The sequence below is a fragment of the Perca flavescens genome, chromosome 10 (genome assembly GCF_004354835.1).
Source record: "Perca flavescens isolate YP-PL-M2 chromosome 10, PFLA_1.0, whole genome shotgun sequence".
NCBI lineage: Eukaryota > Metazoa > Chordata > Actinopteri > Perciformes > Percidae > Perca > Perca flavescens.
In genome coordinates, this window is record NC_041340.1 from 5,563,529 (window position 1) to 5,580,922 (window position 17,394).

General features: G+C 41.5%; 1 protein-coding gene across 1 annotated transcript in view; it reads right to left on the minus strand.

Annotated features, from left to right (window-relative positions):
- Positions 1-17,394, minus strand: part of fat2 (FAT atypical cadherin 2) — a 128,071-nt gene that overhangs the window by 71,536 nt on the left and 39,141 nt on the right. Inside the window, exons 7-12 of the mRNA XM_028590185.1 lie at positions 10,665-10,804; positions 8,866-8,928; positions 7,875-8,087; positions 6,773-6,983; positions 1,799-5,466; positions 480-876 (exon numbers count right to left, since the gene is read on the minus strand). Of these exons, the coding sequence (XP_028445986.1) occupies positions 480-876; positions 1,799-5,466; positions 6,773-6,983; positions 7,875-8,087; positions 8,866-8,928; positions 10,665-10,804 (4,692 nt within the window). The remainder of the gene's footprint in view (positions 1-479; positions 877-1,798; positions 5,467-6,772; positions 6,984-7,874; positions 8,088-8,865; positions 8,929-10,664; positions 10,805-17,394) is intronic.

A 17,394-nucleotide genomic window follows, 5' to 3' on the forward strand; every position in this document is an offset into this window, starting at 1 on the left:
CACTTTTGATTTTGCTGTGGGAAGCAGCTCCGTTGTAGACAAATACTGAATGAGTAAAACCATCACATTAATCACACTGGTGGTTTGTGTGGGTTTCTTTTCGACAAGCCGGTGTCAGCATCAGACAAGCCCTACCATTTAGAGATAATCTCAGTGCAAATGTTCCTCAGTTGCTCTTTCCAAAGTGACAACGAGCTCCTTTAAAAAACAGCCGGCTTTAACTGTGTGGAGGAAAATGGAGGATTTCCATTAATTCCTGTCTTTGTTTTTGTTGTTAGCTGCGGGGCATTTGTCTTGTCTACTTGACAAGACAGATGCGTCTTGAGATTTAATTTCACCTCATTGTCTTGATGAATCACACAGTGTAGCAAACGGGGTAATTTGGCTGATAAAACACAAGTGTGACACACACACACACACACAGAGAAAAACACAAGGGAACATCACACACTCATAAATACACATTTAGACGCACTCACCTGTGATGTAACACGTCACAAGGCGGTTCTCCAGTGACACGTCGGCATCTGTGGTCGTCATGGAGACAATGACTTCCCCGGGGCTGCTGTTCTCCACCACTGAGCCCCGGTACACGTCATCGGAGAACTTTGGCGGGTTGTCGTTCTCGTCCGTCACGGTCACCTCCACCAGGACGCTGGACGACATCTTGACGTCTCCGCCGTGGTCTGCAGCCAACACCTTGAACCTGTACACCCTGGTCGCCTCACAGTCCGTCTCCCGTAGGGTCGTGATCCACCCGCTCTCTCCGTCGATGGAGAATACCTCGGTGATATCTGCCGCCGTGTCATCGGGTAGAGACTCCAAGCTGTAGGTCACCAGACCGTTGGTGTCTGTGTCCGGATCATTGGCGGTCACCTGCAAGTCAAAATCAGCATTTTAAAGAGGTGTGTTGACATTTTAGGAAATGAGCTAGTTGCTGTCTTACTGTGGGTTAGAGGAGAAGATCACTTTCTTCTCTGTGCTTTCAGTAGAAATATTGGTCCGTGGTGTTTTAAGCCGAGTTTAGCACTTGTCTGACTTAGGCTAAAGCATTCGGATAAAACTAGGAAAAAGCTGCAGTCATGCAATATCAGAACCAAAACATGAAAAATTCCCATCATTCCAATTTAGCAACTATTCTAACTGTCTGGCTAGTCTATTGTGCTCTCAAATTATCATAATAAAAGGACAGTAGGGCCCACTGACTATGTAAATGCAGTCTTTAAAATAAGACATTTACAGATTTAAAACAAAGTAATTTTGCAAGCAAGGGTCTTACAGGGCTGAGATGGATACCCATATTGCTGTCCACCAGATATGTGGCATTTTTTATTGAGCTACCTATCTGTAGCAGTTGTTAACAAGTGAAACAGATACAAACAAGATCAAGTTCTTTTATGTTGCTTAATCGATTTGCTTAATCAACAGAAAAAGTGTTAATGTTGGACTTTATTTGAGCAATGGTGTCTTCACAGCCAATTTGCCACTGTTTTTTGAGACTTCTGTAGGTTTTTCACCAAGTGGAAGAAATTCCTGATATCTCAGACTTGGAATCACAACTAGGAGGCTGACATGAATGTTTTTCCCTACTGACTGACCAACAATATGATGTGAATGCAGCTTAAACCCAAGTAGTGTTGTTAGGCTTAACTTAGGGCTAAATTGCTTTTAAACTAGTATGGGAAACACATTTTAAATGCCTTTTACATCAACTAAAAAGTACTTGTTCTGTCCACAGTGATTCCAGTTTGTGTTTTTAAAGATTTAAAAAAAAAAAAAAAAAACTTAAATTTCTCACCTGAATAACAGTGGTTCCAGCAGGCATGTTCTCGGCCAGGAAGGCCCTGTATGGGTTTGCATCAAACACCGGCTGGTTATCATTCACATCTTGGACCTGAATGCTGACCGACACCAGTGACGCAACATCAGTACCGTTGTGGCTCCCCTTAGCGATCACATCTATCTGATACCATTTTGTCTTTTCGTGATCCATAGTCTTCTGCAACAGCAATGTTCCACTTTCTTTGTCCAAACTGAACACTTTGTCTTTGTTGCTTTCCACAGTGTTCCCGTTCACCAGGCTGTAAATAAGTGGCATGTCAGAGTCCGCCCTCACGGAGCCTACCTCTGTCCCGATGGGGATGTCCTCTGCAGCTGAGAAGGTGTAGAGAGGCTCTGAGAACTTCGGAAGAGGAACCTCAGGAGGAACCACTTTGAGCTGAACAGGGACTGTGGAGTTATAGAAAGGAAGGCTGCCATCGCGAGCTTTGACTTTGAAGTTGAAAATCTTGTTCTCCATGCCAACGAGGCTCTCTTTGACACTCACGACTCCGGTGAAAGGGTTGATCTCGATAATGTCTTCGGTCACCTCTTCGGCGTCATCTACTGTGTAGGTGACATCTGCATTTTTGCCATCATCTGCATCATAAGCCATGATTTGAATGACAGGGGAGCCTTTATTTACAGTTGACTGAATTGAAACTTGGTACTCCGATGCTTTAAACTGAGGAACGTTGTCATTCTCATCTGTGAGAATAATCTTGACTGTGCAAAAGGCCACTCTTCCGCCGCCATCTTTAGCCATCACTTTGATAGCTATGACTCTCTGGGCAGGGTTCTCTCTGTCCAGTGGTTGTGTTGTAACAATCTGCCCATCAGTGTCGATGGCAAACTTCTCATCAGCAAATTTGTTTATGATGGTGTAGTCAACACTGCCATATGGCCCGTCGTCAGGGTCAATGGCCGCTAATCGGATCACCCGAGTTCCTGCCTCTGCATTTTCAGCCAGCTCGGCTTCGTAGATGCTCTGCTTGAAGTGTGGACTATGCCTGTTGCTGTGTATCATGTCAATATTGACTGGTGCTGTTTTCTGAAACACTCCGTCAGACACAGCCACTGTCAGGTTATAGTAAGGATCCAGATTCCTTTTACAAACATTAGAAAAAGAGAGGATTCCTGAGGATTCATTGATGTTGAAGTAGTGGCCTTCGTTCCCTGAGAGGATTTTGTACTTCAGGTTATTCAGGTCCTCAGTGTCCGGATCTGAAGCTTGGATTTTGATGACTATGTGACCACACTTTGCCATTTCATCCAGTGCCACGTCATACTGGGAGGTGACAAAGTCTGGTGGGTTGTCATTGACATCTGTGATATTTATGAAGACATGGGCTTCACTACTAAGAGGAACGGTACCATTGTCAGTGGCTCGGACTTTGAAATTAAAGTGATTTGTCTTTTCGTGGTCCAGCACCTGTTTTGTGACAATCAACCCGCTATGAGGGTCTATCTCAAAGAAATCAGTCTCGTTCCTCTCCGTTTTCACAATCTGGAAGGTAAGATCTTTATTTCTGCCAGAGTCTCTATCAGAGGCAGAAAGTTGTAGAACAGAGGTGCTGATTGGGAAACCCTCAACAATGGTCGCAGTGTAAGATGGCTTTGAGAAAACTGGTGTGTTATCGTTCGCATCCTCTACTTCTATTTCAATGGAGGCCACAGAGAAAGCGCCGGTCACAGAATCAGTAGCACGAACTGTCAACACATGCATGGTTTGGCTCTCGTAGTCGAGTGGGTTGGTGACGGTCAACACACCAGTTTTGAAATCAATGTGAAAGTGTTGTGAGGCGTTTTCCTCTTCAAGATTGTAGATGAGCCGATAGCCCTCTGGATTCCTGGCCTGCACGTGTAAGATGGTGGTGAACGGGGGGACATTTTCGGGGACTTTCAGCGGATACAGAAGGGTCTGGAAAACTGGGTTGGTTTGATTTCTCACTTGAATACTGAGTTGTGCCATTGTGCTGTGACTTGGCTCACCGTCATCTATAGCCATGATTGTCAACACATACTTATTCAGAGCTTCGAAGTCAAGAGGCCTTTGAAGGGACACATCGCCTACATCAGGATCTATCCTGAAGAGGTCGTAATCCTCCTCCAGTGAGTACATGATGGAACCATTCTCTCCCAGATCTCGGTCGATTGCAGTTGCTTGATATAAAACATCCCCTGGTTCAGAGGTTTCAGAAATCATCATTGAAAAAGGCAAGTTCAGAAACTGCGGAGAGTTGTCATTGACATCATCTATAAAAACCTTGACCTGGGTGGTAGCAGTCCTAGCTGGTGTTCTCAGGTCTTCTACTTTCACAACTACATCATAAACATCTTGTTCCTCTCGGTCAAAAGGGATACCTGTTGTTTCAAGAACGCCTGATGTCTGGGAAATTACAAACTTTCCCATTGGGTTTACCACAGAATACAAAAGAGGCTCATTTAAAAAACACCCTTTGGCTTTGAGTGCCACCAACATTTTGACTGTCTTTAGGTTTTCTGTAACGCTTGCTGAATACACTTTCTGCTCAAATCCAAGATCGCTGGCTGTTAGGTTTGTCATGTTTACTTTGACGGTAGCTGAGTCTTTGTAGAGGCCGTCCGAGGCTTTGACAACTAGTTGGTAAAATGGCCTGAATTCAGACACATTGCTAACGCTAATGACTCCAGTATTGGGATGAATTGAAAAGGCATTGTGAAGATTCCCCTCGGTGATGCTGTATGAGACTGCTGAGTCTGCGTCATGGGCCATGACGTGCACGACCTCTGCATCTCTGACAGCTGGGAAGATGATGGATGGCTCGTACACAGGGGTGGAGAAATGTGGCGGGCAGTCATTTAGGTCCAGGACGCGAACAGTGACTTTGGCAGGCTCCGTCGCACACAGCGATGGCTCCCCCGAGTCCTTTACCTGCACGGTGAAGTGATACTCGGCCTTGGCTTCAAAATCCACTGGTGAAATTAAAGAGATGGTGCCCATACTTGAGTCTATCTTGAAGATGTTTAGGGCCTCCTGTTCGAGGATCTCATAGACAAGCAGAGAATTTGAATCTTTGTCTGCATCTGAAGCCTGGATAACCAGAGGGGTGTTTCTTTCTCCCATAACCATGCTATTGATGTGAGCTGACTCGCTTATTTGCCCCAGGTACTGCCGCTGCTGAAAAACAGGAGCGTTGTCATTCTTGTCAATCACGTAGACGTAAACGACAGTATTGGACGAGGCTCCAGCCGTGGTGGAAGCTGTAACTTTGAGCTTGTAAGAGGCAAAGTTTTCAAAATCAAGATGCTTTTGGATCGAAATCAACCCAGTGTAGGGGTTGATATGAAATGTTTCATTTGGGTTGCCACTTTCTATCCCATAATGCACTGCAGCAGGGCTGGAGGCTGAGATGGTGACCACTGGTGTTCCAAGGGTGCTTAATTCACTGATCTCTGTTAGGTATTCATCCGAGGGGAAGGTGGGTGGGGTTCGGTTGGAGATGCGGACGTGGACGTGGACTGAGCAGAGGTCACTGCGCTGAGGGAAGCCCTGGTCAGTGGCCTTTACTGTCAAGTGGAACTGGTCCTGAGGTTGAAGGTCCAAAGGTTTGGACACACTGATGGAGCCCAGCTCCGGATCAATGGAGAATAAGTTGTTGATATTCCCTGCAGGGAGAAAGGAAATTATGTTTTATACATGATTAACTACTACAAAATGTTATAATTCGTATCATTGTACACCATATTTTAGTCATAGACCTTTTGTCATAGACTTAAAAGGTCTATAACTGAAATGTTGCGGATTCTTTTATGCTTTTCTTTTTTAGGTTTTTATGCAGTGTTGAGTCCACCACTTTATTTGATTTAATCTCTTACTTATATACTGTATATATCTGTTAATATTACAAAACATTTAACAAGTAATTGATCAATTATTCTCTTATTATCTAGCTATCTATCCATCCATCCACCCATCCATCCATCCATCCACCCATCCAAATAGGCTAATGTGGTTTGGAAATCACTGCTACTGGCCAAGAACATTAAGCTCGTGAAATTCTAAATTGTCGTTTTTACAGTTTTTGTACAGATTAAACAACTCTGGCGCTAGGCAACAAAGGGAAAATGTTGAATTATTTCCTTAAAACTATTTAAATATTATTAATCCGACAATAGTTTCAGATTACTTCACTCAACTGGGCTACAAAAGATTTTTATTTACAAGTGCAATTTTCTTGATTCTACTGCACTGAGCAATATTCCTACTGGTTTGAAAGTACTTATTTTATTTAAATAAGAGAAACTGCTCTGCAATAACTTACATTCATCATGCCCTATTGAACATTTTTTTCCTCTAGTTATAAGGGAAAAAAATAGTGTTGAAGGTGGAATCAGGGTCAGTATTAGTTGTTAAGATGGATGTTCTTTGCTGTGTGAAATACACTGTGCATTCACAATGTGTTCCGCTGCAGCAGTCGGGGTCATTGCCAACTGCTTTGATCATACATACATGATCAGCAATATCCCTTGAATTAATTATATACTTTTGCAAGAGAAAGCAAGTTGTCGGGTTTGGCTGTTTCACAAATCTCTCAGAAGGTGAAGATGTTTCAGCGTAATGTGTGATGTGGGAAGTAAACACAGAGGCCATAAAACGATAAAAGACAAGAGAAGGACTGAGATCAGTAGGTTTAAAATCTAATCCCAAACAGAAAATCATGGCTGGGAAGGCGATTGAGAAACACTTTCTTTCCCCAGACATCATTCTGCATCAGTGTACACTTGAACCCTCTGCTAAGACTTCGAGACATCTAAAGGCTGTAGCTGTACAGGGTAGCTCCCGGAGGTCTACATTAGAAAATGGTGGCAGCTCCCAGGTGTGAATATGTGTAACTGAATAAATGTAAAGGAGATTGAAGCTAAAAAGGAGCAACATAAATAAAAGATTAAAAAAAGTTTTTTTTCTGATCACCGGAGTTAAGAGAGTAGCTGATGTCGGCATTGCTGCCCATGTCCCTGTCCAGAGCCTTGACCCGGACCACCTCGGAGCCTGTAGGGGCCAGGTTGGAGATGCTGGCCTCGTAGCGGGGGCTAAGGAAAGTTGGCGAGTGGTCGTTACAGTCCTCCACATGAACCACCACCTTCACAAAGTTCCTCTTCACTGGGATCTCCTGGTCACGCACCTGAGGAGGAGCAAAGAAATGTTAAAGTGTCTGTCGAGAATATGAGAGCTGTTACAGAGATAACTGCTGGAAGAAACATAATAAGAAATAATTAAATAATGAGTATTGCACCAGTTTTGCTTATTGATGCTTTTTTTTTTTTTACTGCATTTCATCTATGTGTGTGCCATATGTGTTTTAATCTCCCAGGCACATTTGAAATAGTATTTTTCTTGTTTAAATGTTCTGCTCTTTCTTTCAAATTCATCTAAAGTCAAGTAGAGTTGAACTTATTTGCAGAGCACATTTAAAATCAACTATGTCACTGTCAAATGATACGCCAAAATGTAAATTTGACATTTCTTTTGAAGGATGTAGTGTATTTTTGGAGGCTGTAAACATCCTCCCACTTCTTACGCTACATAAACCATTTAAATATCAAATGAAATAGCTGAAAATGCCTGGTGACAAAGCTATACCTGACCCATTTGTCATGTCTGAGTTGTCCTACATTAAAAAGAAATACCTTTTAAAAATTGTTTGAACTGTCTGCTCGTTAGTTTAGTGGTTTTCTCTATATGTTAAGTTGGTGTATTTATAGAGCACAACAAACATTGACCAGAGTATGTTTAGTGCTGAAATAGTTAAAAACATGAAATTAATATGAGAACAAAATAAATAAATAATCATAAATAAATGTAAACATAAAGCTATTTGTAGAATGGTGCAATACAGATCAAGCTTATTATGATAATTTATTATTAGCTCAAACAATTGTTCTATAAATGTTAACATTGATAATTGAGATGTATTGGGGTCTATTCTGTCATATCTTGTCTCTAACTGTTCTACACTATGTCCTGTTTCATCAAAATACACTACTGTACTCCACTGAGATAACTGTGTCATTACCATGACGATGAGCGTATGAACAGAGATCCTCTCGTAGTCGAGCTCCTCCGTCATCACCAGGATTCCACTCTTTGGGTCCAGATGGAAGAATTTGGTGCTGTCCGGATGGAGGCTGCTGTGGATGGAGTACACCAGTTTGCTGTTGGTGTCGGCGTCCTGCGCGCTGAGCTGCAGGATGTCCTTCCAGGGGGACGTGTCCTCAGGAACTCTCACCTGAAAACACACGGGAACACAGGAGGAAATGGCGGAAGTTGTTCAAGTGGTATGGCTTAGTTTGTAGGGGACCGCCGATTTGGAACGAGCTTGAGGAAAACTTGAAAGTGTCGTATTCTGTCTCCATCTTCAAGAAAAGTCTCAAGGGAGAATTGCTCAAAACATATGATTGTTGATTATTCTTTAAATGCTATAGTTTGTGCTGGGATCGTCTGTCTGTTTGTAGTATTTGTCTATGTTAGTTTAAGTATGTCTGTATTTTTGTTGTATTTTCTATTGTCTATTTTGAGTTTCTGGTAAATTGAGTTTTTGGATTGTATATTGTCTGTTGTTGTTTATCGTTATCGGGCCCCCTCCGAAAAGCTTTTAGTATCTTATTTGGGGTTCCCCATTTCACGCGGCTTATATATGATCATTGTACCTTATGAGATTGTGCTTAATGATACATTGATGACGTGTGAAATAAACATGGTTCAAAAAACAAAATCCAAAGAAGTGAAGCAAAGAATGAAATAAAAACAAGTTAATCCAAAATGTCAGTGCAAATCCAAAATATGACAAATATCATGTTGCTATTAGATTTACTGTTAACCAGAGACATGTTTGTCTCTCTTTTTTCAGCTTCCAATGGGGGAAAAGTTTGAGAAATCCTGGTATGATTTTTTGTGCTTGCCCAGTACTTTGGTGCTTTTCACACCTGGTTGTATCTCTGACATTCCCATAATTATCTGTAAAGAATTCCCTTTTGGGCATGATTTCATTATCACTCATCTCTCACCTCGTACAGCGTCTTCAGGAAGACGGGACGATGCTCATTCATGTCCAGCACACGGATGTAGGCCTGCAGTTTGGAGGTGAAACACACAGGGTTTGAGAAAATGGATGCTCGGCATAAATAGAGATGTTCCGATACCGATAGCAGTATCCAGCTCCGATACTGCCTTAAACGCTGGTATCGGTATTGGGAAGTACTGGAGTTTATGCACCGATCCGATACCACGTAATAAAGCCTAAAGAAAATCTAAGTTAAAGTAGTTTATTTAGGTTCTTTTTCCGTCATAACTGACTGTCAAACTGGAAAATAAAAGAAAGTTCTGTGTTTGTTCATGTTTCACAAAGAGTTTAACCTGAGCCAGACTGACAGCAAAGATAGAAATAATATCACATCCATACAGGGATAGTAGTATACAGCTGTTAAAACATAATAAAATATATGACACTCTGGTATCGGATCGGTACTCGGTATCGGCCGATACGCAAGTTCAGGTATCGGAATCGGTATCGGGAAGCAAAAAATGGTATCGGGCCATCTCTAAGAATAAACAGCATTAAATATGGAAAGCGGCAGTCAAAGCTGCTTCACACGCAGCACCTGAGCCGCTGCTGTCTGCAGGATCAAGGATTAGATTCTAAACTGGAGATTTTCAAACTCAAATGAGGACATACTGTAACTAAAGTTGGTACAGCTCAGTGAGTTGACGTTAGAAGTAACGTACAGTAGCTTGTTCAGAGGACTGAGGTTTGGTTCCTTCTATCATGTTTTGAATGATCTCTTTCTGTTGCTTTGCCAAATTCTCACTCCTAAAAAACTGGCCGGTAGTTCTGCAAAAAGTAAGCTGAGCTGGCTGTTGTCTTGTAGCTGTCAGTGATGTTTGACTCTCTGAATATACTGAAAATTAGACAAGAATTAATTGTTGCAAATAGGACTGGGCAATATATCAATATTATATTGATACATAGTGATATGAGACTAGTTATCATCTTGTTGTCTTTTCCTGGTTTTAAAGGCTGCATTACAGTAAAGTAATATTCTGTTACCAGACTGTTCTAGTTCTTCTATTATTTTTACCTTTACCCACTTAGTCATTATATCTACATTACTGAAGATCATTTATCTAAAATCCCATTGTGAAGATATTTTGTTAAAGCACCGATTGTAAACCCTAGAATATCACCACAATATCAACATTGAGGTATTAGACCAAGAATATCGCAATATCTGATTTTCTCCATATTGCCCAGCCCTAGTTGCAAATGAGTTTGGTGTGAACACAACAAGGTAGGTATTATGATCCATCAAAACATCAGGATTCCCTGAACCTTTCTGTCAGACTTTCGACTTAAACCACAATATCCAATCCTGGCTTCAGGAAAAGAAAGTATTCTCATTTGGTATATTTTCTGCAATTCTTAGTAGCTTTAATTCTCTAATCAAAAGGGAAATTCTGACCATTCTTTCCTTTTTTCCTTCCCAAGTCCTCACTTTTTTTGCAAATACAGTGAATCTTCTGTTTTTCTGTTTTATGTTTGTACAAAAAAAAGTCGGTAACACTTTACTTGAAGGTATCTATCTAGGTCATTAACCCAAACCTAACCCTAACCCTAATCCTAACCCTAACTTGTCATGACAAAAACCGAATGACACTTACTAAAAGAAGCGTTATGTCATAAACGTTCATGACTTGTTCATAATGATTATGACACGTTCATGACAGTGTCATGTCATTCTTATGATACCTTCAAGTAAAGCGTAACCCAAAAATCTTCTGTTTTTCCGTTTTATGTCTTTAACCTAACCTGTGTGGTGGCGCTGTGGTGGCCATCGGTGACCCGAACCGTCATGTTGTAGTTGGAACGTCGAGCCGCATCGAGCCGGCGGGCGATGGAGATGGTTCCCGTATTCCTCTGGATGTCAAAGTCCTTTTCTTCATCACCGGCTGAGAGAGAGGGAGAGAGAGAGAGAGAGAGAGAGACAAAAAGAGGTTAATTCCATCAGGTGTTGATGCTACAGTATGAGGGGCTCCAGCTGTCAGATATTATATCTTAGACAGTATGTCAGACTCTGCAGGTCTGATTCTGACTGGTTGCAGTTGTGTGTGTGTGTGTGTGTGTGTGTGTTCAAAACAATATAAAAATGTCTATTGTATATATTTTTCTATATGGTTTCTATTGCTAAGATAAAAAGCCCGTGACCAAACTGCTTTATGGCAATATTAACTTCATCCGGACGACGCTTTACATTCTGATCCTTGCTCATTATGTTTATTTTGCACTAAAGTTCTGCTAGTAGTAAAAGTAAGTATTTAATTCACACAGGAGTATACTAAAAAAAAGTTTTACCATGGGGTTATTTCAAATAGACTATTTATTTATTGAATGACCAGAACACATGCTAAACCATGGTAAATACAGTATCGTTATCAAGATATGAAATGGCTGATATTGGGTTGGAGGAATTAAGCCATATTACCCAGCTCTAATCAGCCATACATCCAGTTACGTACTGTCCTGTAGCAAATATTAATTATGAACCTGGGACCTTGGGACTGCAGATGAAAAATAGCCTTCTGGCGAACTCTGGCATATTGACAGAAATGTTTATTAATATGCACTGTCCCTGTAATAAATAAATAAAAAATAAAAACAATGCGCAAGGTAAGTTTTCAAGCAAAATAATTCAGCATCTCCTCCCGACTTGATTGTCTAAACTGACTTTTGAAATTGTGAGTTTTGTAAAAATGTTTTGCTGTAGTGTTTCTGACAAATTCATCTGGTTAGAATTATATGAAAAAACAAAAATACAGAAAAAAACCCAGAGATAAATAGCTTTTTTCTTTCCATTATATACTGGGTAAACCCCGCCTGGTCTGCCGGCAATTTGATTTCTCCCTTCAGCTCAGGCTGGAAACTTGTACGTTTATCTATACTGCTTCCGCTACAAATCTGCGGGGACCAATCACAAACTGGCTTATCCACCTGGCGCGCTATTGGCGGGTTTAACACAATGACGATAGAGAAGTGACCAAGCAGCTTTTTGTTCACGTTCAACATGGAGGCAACCCGTTGATGCCGCTGTCGCAATTGTATTCGCTCTGGATCGTTGGTCTGATTGGTTGAAGGACTATCCAATTGCGTACAGAGTCATTTGAACTATTCCCGTTGATCACGCCTCTTGTGCAGTAGAAAATACCGAGCAGACTCCCCAGACTAATGTTCACTCTTAAAAGATTGTGCTTGGTCTGGTGATAGCCAGACTAATGACTCCCTCTATCAGAGCAGGACATTTTGATGGCCTCTTATTTCCAGACAGAGCTGAGAAACCAACTGAGACACCCAGCAACAACAACAACACGCCTGATCGCCTGTCTGAGTGTCTATCTGACTTTAAAAGAGCAATCTGCATTCATGTTTAACCTCGAATGTTCCTCCTTCCTGTCCTGCTGTCAGAACCGTAGAGTTAGATGGTGCAGAGACGAATGAATGAGCCTAACACATTCAGTCAAGCACAGTGTTATCCAGACTTTAAGATGACAGGTGGAGTTTGTGAACACCAGTGGTGCTGAAGAGCAATATTCGGCTGATATAGTCTTCATGTTGGTAACACACATTTCTGCCCACTTCACAGGTCAGTGATGCAGCGTCATCGCAGTAATGGGCCATAAAGAGGGCAGCCGAGCACCAATAAAAGAGAACGAGAAGACTTTAAGTCAATGCAAACAATGTACTTTCAAAACAATAAAAGCTTTCACTGGATTGGAAAGCCTGATTGATACTAGATGTTTGAGACTGACACTGATGTTTTTAACATAATTCTGCAATAACATGAACTTTGTTGATAAGGATCCCTTGAATCTGTTTTTTTTTGACATTTTGCAATTGAAAAGTAGCCTTGTCAGTGTTCTCTGATGGACAGAACCTTGTCATGGAGACACTGTCTCTAATTCACCTCAAACAGATCTTTCACATTTCTGCACTTTCTTGTTACTTTTCTATCAGCAATCTGAAAAATCAGCGGGACTCTTCTAGGACATTTGATCAATATGTTTGTCAGATATTAAAGCTATAGTGCGTAGTTTCTGTCTCCCCCATGAGGAATTCTAATTTATGACCACAACTTTCGGCGCTTCCACATGATACAAGCCTTCCGTGATCGCGCACAGCCCCCCACCCCTCCTCCACGCAGTTTCTAGGAGCCAAGGAGGACACGGAGGATTAAAAAAACATGATGGGACTCTTCAGAAGAGGTCATTATCACTCGAGAAAGTCGCCGGACAACACAATCTTCTGAACACAGTCATACTGAGAAATACAAAGAGTGTGGAGCTGATGGTCTTAATTAGCTTAGCATCAACTCATTTGGCAATGGCTTGAATGTAACGGACATTCATTAATATCAAAAAGTTACACACTAAAGCTTTAAAGATACATATAAAAAGCATCATGTGAGAAACACAAACCTGTTTGTTCACAATTAAAACATTCATATTCCTTTAAATCTTGTGTTGGAAAAACAGAGTCATACTCTGGCTTTTAAACGCTTCTTTGTTCTCATAGTTGCCAATTAAATGAAAGCTTCAGGTGCTCATACTGGATATGTGGGTTTAGTTCTTCTGTATGCATTAGAGTACTCATAGTCCTGTTCTATTCTTTATACTGTGTCATCAGTTACAGACTGCATGCATGATTGTTTTTCTTCTCTCCTCCACCTCCTCCTAATTTATAAAAAAAATGCTGTGTTTTAAATCTGCAGTAACACTGACTCACTCTGCCCATCTGTTTCACTTTTTTATTACTCCTTTGCTTCCTTTATCCTCTCTTTCTTTCCTTCTCTCTCTCTTAACGCTCTTTGTCCTCCAACCCCCTGGTAGTTCTTGCTTCATGACTTTCTTCTCTCTCTCTCTCTCTCTCTCTCTCTCTCTCTCTCTCTCTCTCTCTCTCTCTCTCTCTCTCTCTCTCTCTCTCTCTCTCTCTCTCTCTCTCTCTCTCTCTCTCTCAGCAGGTTGTGTGTACGTACGTGAGAGAGGTAAACCTCATGCCTGCTCGGCCAGATGGTGTTTATTAAGATGTCCACCTTGCGAAGGGGCTACACACACACACGTGCACGAGAAATGAGATAAATTGATAATAAGTTCTTATTTTCTACCTTTTTTCTCTTCCTTTTTCCTTACATTTAACACACTCTGCACTCTCTCTGTTTGTTCTTGATTGATAGATAATTGATTCACCCAGAGGTCTATTTCTATCAGTGACGCCCTAAGGACTTAGCCGAAACACTGCAGGCTAAAGCAGGCACATTGACAGGTCTTTTTAACAGCTTTCAATTGTCCAAATCCCTGGATTGACTTCCTGTAAGACACACACCAGCACCCGGGAAGCCTTTCATGAAACAAAACAGATTAAACAAGACGGCTGTTGTCTCAGCACAGAGAGAAGAGGGTGTTCTGGCAATTTCTCACATTAATGATCATTGATCCAGGAATATACAGTATCCTGCCACGGTTGGAAGTTCCATTTCCCTGGGGCCAGCCATGCAAAAAAATATTTTACCAATAGTACTGGGAGAAAAAAAAGTGCATGTCAGAGTGAAATGCAGGAATTTGTATCCATCTATTCTTCTCATCCATCTTCCGGATGTTTATCTGGGTCAGAGCCACGGTACTTGAGCACATCAGTCATTTAACAGGCCATCCTTGACGTTCCACTCAGCACTCAAATGTGGCTTAATACGTCACATAAGTGGACATCTCAGTCTGAGCAGAACGGAGGGAGGTCAACGTGGAGTAGGTTTAATTCTTCTTCATTCATTCTCTTGTTTCCTGCAGCAGCAGCAGCAGCAGGGAGCTGAAGAAACTGAAACATCTAGGAGCTAAAAAGATCAAAACAGAGCTAAAAGGTACGTGAATTTTGGCGCTCTAACTCAATGCCACTGTTGCTCTGGGTCTAAAAATGATGATAGCGATTATATGGCCCATTTATCTGCTCATCTTACGTTCAGACAGAATGTGCCGGATGTCACTCACCAACCACTCTATGTGTTGCCATTCTCAAAATACCTTCGCTACAGAAAACAACAACAAACTTTCGAGTTGGCAAGCTACAGACTGAAAATGGCAAGTTTTAACGAACATTGGGATCGTACAACATGGCAGGCCAGCTTAGTTCTTTTAGGGAATGATTGTAAATATTTACATATTTACAACATTTCCTCTCTAAGTGGGACGTTTTGGGACCGATTGCTGGGATTGCTGTGGATGAAGTACACAAGGCGATACACTGATAAGAGCAGATTAGGTTTAAACATGTATCCAGCTAATTTAAATAGCTCATGTTGGCAACTGGGTAGCTCACATGGTTGAGCGTGCGCCCCATGTACCGAGGCTCAGTCCTTGACGCGGCGGCCACAGGTTTGATTACAACCTTTTGCTTCATGTCATTTCCCCTCTCTCTCCCCTTTTAACACTTCACTATCCTATCAAATAAAGGCCTAAAATGGCCAAGAAATTATCTTAAAAAAAAAAGAAGCTTGCAGTACTGTATACAGTGAACAGTTAACTTAATTTACAAAGTAATCTTTGATGGGTTGTTTCTTTGTGTGGTGCAAATGTTCCACCAAAACGGGTTCCTTCCCGAGACTATTTTCGCAGAGACACCGGCGCTGGGTCCGGACCTTCGGCCGTGCAGCACGATTGTATTGGTTTAAAGAAATGCAAACAACCCAGAGTGTTTTTTTCTCTTATCCCACAATGTATGAGTGGTGTAGCCAGATATCTCCACAGCGCTGTGGAGATAGGTCTTTAAAACACACACTAGCATTGTTTCATTGAATAAAACGAGGGGGAAGAGAGGGATGTTCTGTGAAAGCAATTTTTCACATTAATGATCATTACCAAGAATATACCGTACCCTGTCATGGTTGGATTTCCATTACCTTGGGGCCAGCCATGCAACAAATATATTTTACTAATGGTACTGGGAGAAAAAAAGTATACATCAAATGTCAGAGTGAAATGTGTTCCATGCAGGAATTTCACTGACATTTTTATCTATCTATATATTCTTCCCATCCATCTTTTGATGTTTATCTAAGTCAGGGACACAGCGGCAACAATACAAGCTGTGAGTCATTTAACAACAACATTCCTAGATAGGAGAAAAACGTGCTCTGGTTTATTGAAATCTATTTCAAATCAATCACAATCATCTTGGGTGGCGCTAAGTGCTGGACGCAGCAATAGTGCCTCTGCTAAATAGCCTTGGGAAGGAACATTTGTTTTGGAAAATGTGCATGTAGGGAGGTGAGCTCTCGAATTAAATTGGCTGGTGAGTTTGTGATGACAATTTTGCTCAAAAAAAAGAAGATTAATATGATTTTGTTGTCGGTTCTAGCACTTCTCGACTCGACCAGAGTTTAGGATGCCAACACAAAGAAAGCGGAAGGTGAGTGACATCCAGGCCAAAATGAGGGACATCCGCCGAAACATCCGATGGAAGCTCCGGCGGCACAGGATTAATCCCGTAAATGAAACGCTGTTATAGACTATGCCATTCTTGACTTTCCACACGCATAAGTGGACATTACATGTCGAGCAGAAGGGAGGGAGGTCAAGGTTAAGTAGGTTGGCCCATCTATCTGCTTAGTTCAGACATAAAGTGAAGTGGATTTCACAGTTGGCGCAATTGCATGCAAAGTCAACAGAGATTGGAAGGAAAATATAGGAGAAAGAAAGAATCTGAGAAGGATTTAGGTGACCCTCTGACCTTTTCTTAAGCCCATCATCAAGCCAAATTGTCTACAAATACCAAAATCTACATGATTTTATAAATGTTCTTAATTTAGGTTTAGATAATGATATTGATCATCCTTTAGCACTGCCCTCAGGACAAAATTCCACATTTTTGCTCCTAGAGGAACAAAAAACATCAGCTGTTTGTTTTATCGGTCACTTTTGTATTGCGGGGTAAAATGAGCACTGCAGCCTTGGGGCAAGAAGTCTTGCCTTGCTGCTTTTTTTTGGAGGAATTATGCTGCATTTTTTATATTATACTGTCCAACACAAATAAACTTGACAGAATTATTCTCCTTTTTCCACCATGGAGGTTAGGTACATGAACTGATTGAGTATAATGCATTCTGAACATAATGTCCTTCTGAGTTGAATATTTTGATCCTCAAAAAGGCTCAAAACTTTGCAGACAGCAGACATTCCCCTCAGGGCAAATTGGAATGACCACAAAGCAGATGTCCTTTCCTGCTGTAACTTCCTCCAGTATTTGCTTTAAGGCATAAGAAGGTCTACATTCTCAGCTTGTCCCTGTGTCTGCCTCAGGGTCTCCTCCAGGTACCTGACCTGCCTCAGCAGTGGAACAGCCATGCTGTCCTCACGCTGCACACACCTGCAGAGAGGGTGCCATTTTCTCGGATTCGATCAGCAGTTGTATTCTCCGAGTCACTGGTAAGAGGTTAAAGGTCAGAAAGGAAGATGGGTTGATTCTTTCCGACAACACTCTCTGTCTCTTCACCCCAGCT